This window comes from Phycodurus eques, chromosome 7, assembly GCF_024500275.1.
Source record: "Phycodurus eques isolate BA_2022a chromosome 7, UOR_Pequ_1.1, whole genome shotgun sequence".
Lineage (NCBI taxonomy): Eukaryota > Metazoa > Chordata > Actinopteri > Syngnathiformes > Syngnathidae > Phycodurus > Phycodurus eques.
In genome coordinates this window covers 22484692-22494610 of record NC_084531.1, presented here as the reverse complement: position 1 = coordinate 22494610, position 9919 = coordinate 22484692, and the positions used below count along the sequence as shown (strand labels likewise).

The following is a 9919-nucleotide window of genomic DNA, read 5'->3' as shown; positions in this document are numbered from 1 at the left end:
AAGACAAAATTACAGTGAAGCATAGCAAAGCACCCGATTTAATCCCTAAAATGTGAGAGATTATTTACTTAATTTTACTGTATGTCATTTTTAAACAGACTAAAAAAGTGTCGAACCACTTGTTAGTGTCTAACCAAGTGCACTTGGTCGAAACATAAAATATAGCATCCCCCTTGCCTCAAAATTGGCTTGTTCCACCCGCTCCCTCCCAGGTCTTCCCGAGTGGGCTCTAAGCGCGCTGTATGCACAGAGCAACATATATCCAGTGATATGGTGTAAGTACTTACCTTAAACCAGGATGTGTGAAACATTTATGAAGTTCTCCCGCACAATACCAACACACTATTATCATTGCTATTCCAAATTGTTGGTTTATTTATGGCTCATTGCTAATGTTGTTAAGTAGGAGTTATGTGAAAAGAAAGCATGGCGCATTTAAAGGGAATGAGAGGAGCCTCTTTGATTGGCGTCAGATGAAGACACGCCGGTCACGAAATTATGGCCCAAGGTCTTATTTCTTCATATTCAAGTGTGTTTTCATTTTTTTCATATTATACTGTATTAATTTTTCAACAACCCACTAATAAAAATAAAGTAAATAAACTTTGTTCTGGGGATGGAATGGATTAATTGCATTTCCATTTATTTCAATTCGAAATATTACCTTGGTTCTCGAACGTTTCAGTTCACAAACGGAATCGCGGAACAAATTAAATTCATGAAAACGAGGTTTCACGCTGTAAGCCAATCGTTATTTATTTGCTTGTAAGCCGCAGCTCACTAAAATTCCACTTATATTAATTGACGAGAACATTAGGTACACTCATGCGATATAATTACAAGAACTGTAATCAATTATTCTCTTTAAGATTAAAAAAAAAAAGTGGCAGGGTGGCCGACTGGTTAGAGCGTCAGCCACGCAGTTCTGAGGACCCGGGTTCAATCCCCGGCCCCGCCTGTGTGGAGTTTGCATGTTCTCCCCGTGCCTGCGTGGGTTTTCTCCGGGCACTCCGGTTTCCTCCCACATCCCAAAAACATGCATTAATTGGAGACTCTAAATTGCCCATAGGCATGACTGTGAGTGCGAATGGTTGTTTGTTCCTATGTGCCCTGCGATTGCCTGGCAACCAGTTCAGGGTGTACCCCGCCTCCTGCCCGATGGCAGCTGGGATAGGCTCCAGCACGCCCGCGACCCTAGTGAGGAGAAGCGGCTCAGAAAATGGATGGATGGAAGATTAAAAAAAAATACTTTTACTGTCAGGTAACAGGTATTAAATTAACGAAATGTTTTTTTTTTAATTGTGGTAGTAGTGCATGGTGTACATCTGGACTGCATCATATTGAGAGCTGTTTAAAAACAAGTAATTTAGCGACAAGAGAGTGGCAAACCCACTATAATATGACGAACAGAACAATTACAGTCTTGGATAGAGCTCCTTTATTGGGTCTCGTTAGATTGCGCATGTGTTCTATTTGTGGCCCATGAGTGACGATGAACACTGAATTGAAACATACATTTCAAACAAGTACGTGACTGTTAGCAGCAGACGCTTGTTTTACTCTTTATTTTGACTTGCCCATTTTCTTTTCCGGTGGGTGTGAATGACATCACAACTTCACAGACATCTCAAGACACCCTCAGTTTTCCCCTCTCTTCTCAGGGGGTCAGCAGCCTTTCTCTGCTGCTGCTGCTCTCTTTCTCCCTCTCATTATCGTTTATTCCATTCAGTCATCTCTCTTATTTCAATTTCCATGGAGCAACAGAACAAAGCAGAAGTGCGGCAGACATTTTGGTGACAACGCACCAGGGAATGTTGGAATGATTATGGAGGAAGTAGGGAGAGGAGGAAGGCGTGGAGCTTTTCGGTCAAGGAGACGTGCGGTCTCATTGCTGGATGCGACGCAGTGACTGCACTTGGAACGATTGAGCATGGGAGCCCCATTCTCTGTAATGTTTGTACTCGCCGCCGTGGCGATCACACTCCAGAACGTACTGGTAACCACGGTAACCAGGGAACTGGTAACACACCCAGCTGTAGCAAGAGTACAGGCCAAATATGTAGATTACGTTAAGGTTAATTGTAACTTCTGATTTTGACTTCCCTTCCCAATCTTATAAATCATCGTCTATATGAATGTTCACAACTTACGCGCCACTCTTAACTTGCATGGATCCAATCTCATTGGTTCCCCAGCCCATAGCTTGCAGTGATGGGTAGTCATCATTTATCTCCCACTGGCGTCCCGTAAAGTTCTCTTTCTCAAACACCACCATCTTAGACTCCTTGTGGTTCTGTAGAAGGTCCAGTCTATATTAGTAAACACTGCTGCCTGTTATTTTTAGCTGTAACTAGCAGTCATTCTCTCCGTTATTCAGCTTTAATGACAAGCGAGACAGACTGTGTGCACTAAACTCTCATTCGGTTTCACAGCTTGGAGGAAGACTTACAGCAGAGCAGATGGGGCGGAAGGACATCATCCTCTCAGTGTGATAGGCATTGCTGCCACTCCACGACTCCCAGTGAGGGTACTCTCCTCTCTCCAGCACAAACTGCTGTCCGCAGAAGCTGGAGTGCTCATATCCTGTCCAACTGTCCCCACATGCATTGTCAAACAGTTGAGATTTTAGGAGACTGGCAGAACATCATCAAATGGGAGAAAAATGCTTGTGGAAAGCCATTGAGGCGTACTTCCAGAAAATCAGCTTGTTAGTCACCCACTATCCATTCAGGCATTCGTGCATTTTCTACACCATTTATCTTATTCATGCTGGTGAGGAGCTGCAGTTTATCAAAGCTGACTTTAGGTGGAAGACACACTGGTCTGATGCTCAGTGACTCAGTCAATCGCAGTATGATTGTGAATGGGGCATTGACCGTTAACTGAGCTCGCGCCAGCAGTGATTCCCAACCACTGTGTCGTAGCACATAAATTATTTATTCACGACAAACAATGTATCTTCATCTATCCATGCCAGACACATATAGTGACAGGCAAAACAATTCAATGCTCTTCCATTAAATGGCAAAAGGTACATTGAACTGTGTATCTATATTGATATACACTTTTCAAGACTTACGCTCCACACTCCACCTTCAGGGAGCGGATGTTGTCAGTGCCAGACTCCATAATGTTCTGGCAGGAGGAGGTAAACTCCAGACGCTTTCCCTGGAAGTTCTCCTGGTCATAAACGGTGATCTGGAGTGGACATAAACGCATAAATGTGCACATGACACACACTGATGTGTGTACAGATCATTGCCATTATCAGACCAGGCATCGCTACTAATCAACTTTGGTTAATAATCATTCATCTATAGGTAAGACTCACCTTCCATGGTCCCAGTGGGTTGGGGTTATTCAGAGCCATGCTATCGCGTCTCGTAGGGGAGATTTACCTTCAGAGCAGAGAGGTGGAGAAATCATGTTCATGTTGTTATTTTTCATTTATTTTGGCTGAGGCGCAATTAGGAACCATATAAAGACTGAAAATATGTAACTCATATTTATATTTCATGATATATTCGAGAAAACATTTATTATGATGGCAATGTACTGTCGATGGAATTTTGACATTGTATACCATCCATCCATCCATTTTCTGAGCCGCTTCTCCTCACTAGGGTCGCGGGCGTGCCGGAGCCTGTCCCAGCCATCATCGGGCAGGAGGCGGGGTACACCCTGAACTGGTTGCCAGCCAATTGCAGACATTGTATACCCTTCTGCACAATCTAATGGAATCCCATGGAGGAGCTGTATCTAAAATGTTGCCTTTACAAAGATAATAATGATCATTTTCAATTGACACTGTCTTAGAGGTCTTCATTTAGCACTACTGTACTGTATATCCTATTAGGGAAAGGTGTTCCTTGTATTTTGGTTCTTCAATGTAGCTAAAAGAAGTTCTGAATATTCCAAATGTTAGGGTTACCAACAAAATGTTTGGCATAGCTCTTGAATTGGATGTCATCAGATGGTGCAAGTGCATCTAATGTTATGGCCAGTGAGCTTACATGTTTGCCTTTCCTCCAAAGAGGGGTTGCACATGCTCAATTGTGATATATTCTCGCTGTGGCTGTGTGGTTGGACCTCTCTTATACATTTACAGCATGTAGTGTCTCAGCAAAAACAGCAGAGGCAAAGGACACACAAAAATGTAAAGAGACAATGTTCTCCTATAGGCTGAATAGAATGATGGCTTACCTGACCAGGCCCCAAAAGAATAGTAGTTCACAGGGGAGGGGGGGCTCCACAATAACGGCGTTCTGACCCCAAACCCTATGGGACTATTTATACACGGTGGTGCTGAAAAGTAACAGGGCTTGTAGGTCTGGACCACAGTCAGCACATTGCTGGTAATGCCATTGTTCAACACTGAGCTGCCGGGTTTTAATGTTCCAAAGTGGAACGAGATGAAGGGCAACATGCCCAGTGCTGATAAGCACAAGTTGCAAAAGAACCGCAGAACAAACAACATCGACCAGAACACTTATCGCAGAGGTCTTCTGGGTGAAAAGGGAAAATAATGTTCATTAACGACGAGATTCGATCATGTATTTATTAGAGTATAGGTCTTTTATATTCTCCTAACCAGGTTTCATTTGTATGAAAAGAAAGTACTTACATAGTTTAGTCCATCTCTCATGTCTATCCCCATCAGGCTCACGTCTTCTGTCACATGCTCAGCAATGCGCATGCATACATACACTGTCATTGACAGAGGTGCATTCAATCACACGAGCATGGCGCACAAAGAAATACACTTACCTACACACAAACATTTACACTCACTGACAACAGACCTTGTCACATGCATTGGTGTTATAAATTACCCTCGTAAACATTTTTGCGTTACTGAGGCAGCGTGTTATCAATTTTTTAAGCATAAAATGCATTTTTCTAAATTAAGGACACATACTACAAATTCACATGTTTTAATCTTCATGGACTATAACATATAATAGCATTGTCAAGTTTGGATTTCAGTATTTCATAGGGTGGAATAAAGCCGGCGTACTATTAGTAAGTTATACCTTTGTGTTTATGGTGAATAACTTGATTACTGAAAAGGAAACCATTTGTAGTTTTATAGTTGCATAAGTTTAAGTCTGGTATTTTGTGAGGAGCCATAGTTCAAACTAATACTGTGACATGTCTTATGAAAATATCTAAATGCTGTATATCGTGTAGCATTCTAATACAAAGGGCTGCATAACTAGTCTTCATCATACAGCCTAGCCGCACAGTAAAATTGGTTTGACTCGACACGTGTACAAGCATTTTGGGTATATGATATGCCATTTAGTATTCAGTAATTGCATTTTAGGCAAAGTACTTGAATTTTTAGTGGCTCAAAATTATAATTGTAAATGAAGTCATAGTATTTCATATTTGGATGTAAATACTTAGCGCTTGAGAAGGTTCTGAAGTGTAACTAGACGATAGAGCATTTGCTTTTCAGGGTTGGCACTGGGTCATGAAATCTCTTTGCCAATGTGGCTAAACAGACTAAAAATCTCCTAGCCACACCTGCGTTTTAGTTAGCCACAAAATCAGGTGTTTATGTGGCTAAATCCCTTAGCCAGTCCTCGTCACTGTGAAGCCGATACGCTTTAACGATGTGGGCCCAATTAAAACTAGTCATCAATCAGGAGTAGGGCTGAACGATATGGAAAAATAGAAAATAGTGAATATTAGCAGTCTAACTTTAGCTGTCAGATAATTGTAACAGATTTCAAAAGCAGGACAAAGTGGTCTAAATTAGACAAGGGGGGCAAGGGGAAGGCCGTGACCGTGTTTGCCGTCATCCCTCAAATGACGAGATAGCTACGTACGGCCTTGCATGACAACCAAAGAGGGATTCGCGGCTCGTGCGTTAATGAAGCAGCCAGCTAGCTAGCTGCGAGAACTAATGTGAATTGCAGGACACGTTGACCCTCGACACTTTAAACGTACGTCACAGTAATAAATATGCATGGTTGAATTCGGCACCAAGCGGCATTGGGTCTTGTCTTCCCCGCAGCTGGGAAAGCCCATGAGCCTGAGTGCTTAGCCAGCAGCGGATGGGCGGCGGATTGAAGTGGCAGAATGAGCGCGCTCATTGTAACTTTTGTCAGGAAGGGCTTTTGAGTTTTTACGCAGGCAATTTTGATTCGCCAGCGTGGCAAACGTGGGCAATATTCGCTTCGCCGCATTCCGTTTCAATTAGCCATTAGTGAGGTGGCGAACGGGCAGTGCGAACGCTGATTTTGAGTCAAGTGCTCCAATAGTTTCTGGTTTGAATTAAGTAATTTTGTTGGATCAAAAAATTAAAGCAATGGCTAATTGTCACTGTGAATTATTATTGTACTATCAGTTTCAAATTATTTCAGCGAGCATTGTGTTTTTCCGTCTTTAACGGAAGGGTGTGTCGATGGTTTTCCTACAGTCAGTACACCACACGCAACAACATAGGCCTCAAAATAAGAACAGAAGCTGAAGCCAAAAATCTGAAGAGAACGTTAAATCCAGAGGCTTTAAATCGTAAAGAAATTAAAGACATTAGAAGGGCTTAAAAGATGCTGAACACTGCCGAGAGTGTGTGTGAGTTTAACTTTATGCTGATGACAGCGAATGCCCGCGCTTCCAACAATGGGGCTGTACAACAAAACAGTCAGCCAAGTCAGCACGACTTATCTAAGCAATTGAACCCCGGCTCTATGCTCCAAAACAGCAATCAGCCAATGAGAAGTCATAAACCTCCCTCTGTTCTATCACACTGGACGTAAATGTATATATACATCCCCTCTCGCTTACGTAGTACCTATCACTGTCTCTAAAGAGCAACCCATTTCAAGCTGCTTGTGTAAAAGTAAGTTTTTACTGTATAACTGGCAGAGGATGGAAGGGTTAGACTGTTGTTTTCCTGTGGTTGGATTCTCCTCATGCACCTTGAGTGAACAGATGGAACACTGACATAAAATGCAGCAGGTTGTGATTGATTTATTCTCTTACTATTTAGCGGCTCACTGTGGCTGTAAAACTGTGCTTGTAAAACTGACACACCCAAAAAAAAAAAAAAAAAAAAACAAGATTGAAGGGCGCTTCTCATTTTCATTCCTCTTCTAAATGAAATCCGTCAATTTTACATTTGTGGGCTTTTCAGCTTTTAGATTTTCTCTCACAGGACAAACTCTGGGGATATAATTAAAACTGACAGAAAAGTCATGAAATCATAGTGTTGATTGAACTGGATATTACGTTGAAAATTGCTTATCATATTAAATTATGGTGTGAATCATATAGCTCTTAAACTGTGAAAGCGCACACCGAACACTAAACGTGTCTAACTGTGCGTTTCTTCCTGTTTCTCTGTAGATCTGACGATGTCTCATTCGGGTGCTCAAGGCAGCATTGGCAGCCACCCCGCCATGGGGCTGCGTAATCATAAGGTACTAAAAAGCCCACCGATGAAGTGAGCGAGCAGCCAGATTGGTTGGAATTACTCTAATTCCTAATCTATTGTTCTTCTCCAAAGATTTTCCTCTATGAATTTGAGAACTTCCAAGGCCGGAAAATGGACCTGTTCGGAGAGTGTCGTAACCTATGCGAGAAGGGTTTCGAGAGAATCGGCTCCATCCGGGTCGAGAATGGGCCGTAAATCATGAGAACTACAGTGCCATCATAGTGCAGTATGTCTCTGTTGATAAAATAAATGCCTAATGTATGTGTGTGTGTGTGGCATTGCAGCTGGGTGGGCTTTGAGCAGCAGAACATGACAGGTGAGAAGTTCATGTGTTCATGTGCTGGAGAAGGGAGAATACCCCAGATGGGACACCTGGTCCAACAGCTGCAGATGTGACCTTCTCATGTCAGTCAGGCCAGTCACAATGGTAAATTCAGTATTGGCAAGGAGGCATGACTACCAGGACAATGAGGCATGACTACCCTAGAGGTGCGCGTATCTCAACCTGAGGCCGATTTACAGTAAAACGCATCTGCATACACTGCCGACCGTACAATGCATGTAAAGTTATAATCCGCGATTTCTAGCACCCCCTAACGCTGGAATTCAGCATTACAACAAAGCCTTTGTCGTTTCGACATGACGGAGGCTAAACGCTTGTCCGGCCTCCTCCTCCTCCTTCCAACCCCGCATGCTTTCTCCTTTCTGTATGGCTCAGTCGACCTGCATATTGTCCATATATGGGCCTGCCCCTTCGTAGGTAAAATACGTCATTTCCGCTACGTCATTTTAGAGCGCCACCAAGTGATCCAGCGCAGGAATGTATAGGATAGTCATTAAAATATTGAAAAATATGTCAAGATGTGTCACAAGGTGATAGGCTTAATCAGCATTCTGTCATCTACTCTTGTCCTGTCTTGGGTGATTTTTTTATTTTTATTTATTTTTTTAACAAAAATAGTTGTGGATTATACCTTTAAAATACATACAGTGGAACCTCCAAAATTAAAGACAGGCTGTTCCGTGATGCTGGTTGACATCTGTACTTAGTGTTGTGGTTGGTGAGTATCTATGTATATTTATGGTTCATGCCCTCTTCTTCATAGGTGGGTGGCCTACCAGTACCCTGGCTACCGTGGTTACCAGTATGTCCTGGAGATAGGCCCGTTCAAGCACTGGAATGAGTGGGGAGCGCACCGTCCCCAGATCCAGCCCATCCGTAGAGTGAGAGACATGCAGACGCACCGCAGAGGCTGCTTCGAGTTTACCGCCTAAAGCCGGTCAGGCTATGGGCAAAAAGGTCACACTAACTGCAAGGGCCTTGCAATTTCTTCACTGACCACTTTCCTGCACAAAGCACATCCATCCATCCATCCATTTTCTGAGCCGCTTCTCCTCACTAGGGTCGCGGGCGTGCTGGAGCCTATCCCAGCTGTCATCGGGCAGGAGGCGGCGTACACCCTGAACTGGTTGCCAGCCAATCGCAGGGCACATACAAACAAACAACCATTTGCACTCACAGTCACACCGACGGGCAATTTAGAGTCTCCAATTCATGCATGTTTTTGGGATGTGGGAGGAAACCGGAGTGCCCGGAGAAAACCCACGCAGGCACGGGGAGAACATGCAAACTCCACACAGGCGGGGCCGGGGATTGAACCCGGATCCTCAGAACTGTGAGCCTGACGCTACCGTGCCGCCGCACAAAGCACATTGCTTCTCAATTTTTTTTCACGGATTTTGCCAGCACTGTTTGGGAGTAAATAAGGCTTCCTAAATTGATGTACTATTGGTAAAAAGTCCTAGGTAGTAATGCTTTCTGTCTCCAGACTTCATATGAAAGAAAATAAGATTTGATCATGTTTTCTTGATAGTTAGCAGTTTATGTTTTACATTTGTTGTGGTACTTTTCCAGAGGTTCTATAGCTTTCATTTATATCCACCCACATATGTGCTTCCAGTGCAATGACATACATAACAAAGCAGTCTCCCATAGCATAAAGATAGCTGATGATCATTCCACCAACTGTATAATACTATGTATACCATGGACAGTTCTCAGATCAGCACATGAGGCCCTGCAGTAGATATCCTTTCAGAACAACACACAGGACCTCTGGTGGCTGTGCAGGGTTGTACCTTTTGCAGACATTGTCATTTTTGGTCGGCCCACTTGAGCGCATTTGTGGGTTCGCCAAGAAGACTTACATTTTCACCTTCTCAGGGATGCTGGCATCTTCAATGTTCAAACACAAATTTACAACGTCAAAATGTTTTTTACACCTGCATACTTTTGTTCACGTGTTTTCTTGTAGTATGATGTCATTGCTTTGCATTTCATTGAACAGTACCGCAGGGAAAATATCATTCCTTTATTGACCTACGCTCACTTGGTTATAATTATTCATTGAAATAGCATGCCGAATAGCCATGATTAAAGGCATCCTCCGCTGTTTTGACAAACAATGCCCGCAG

At 43.1% G+C, this 9919-nt stretch overlaps 2 protein-coding genes across 2 annotated transcripts; one reads left to right on the top strand and one right to left on the bottom strand.

Moving 5' to 3' along the window:
* Positions 1–1581: 1581 nt before the first annotated feature.
* Positions 1582–4254, bottom strand: cryba1a (crystallin, beta A1a). The gene is made up of 6 exons (XM_061681361.1): positions 4204–4254; positions 3332–3398; positions 3080–3198; positions 2450–2591; positions 2151–2293; positions 1582–2033 (listed from the first exon to the last, which is right to left on the bottom strand). Exons 2-6 carry the CDS (start codon positions 3368–3370, stop codon positions 1886–1888), a joined length of 591 nt encoding a protein of 196 aa, XP_061537345.1. The 5' UTR covers positions 3371–3398; positions 4204–4254; the 3' UTR covers positions 1582–1885.
* A 3110-nt stretch (positions 4255–7364) lies between these two features.
* On the top strand, positions 7365–8719 carry crybb1l3 (crystallin, beta B1, like 3). The gene is given in 6 exon segments (XM_061682216.1): positions 7365–7430; positions 7517–7635; positions 7729–7780; positions 7782–7871; positions 8238–8248; positions 8551–8719. Coding segments are annotated over 6 exon segments (507 nt in total).
* The last annotated feature ends 1200 nt before the right edge of the window (positions 8720–9919 follow it).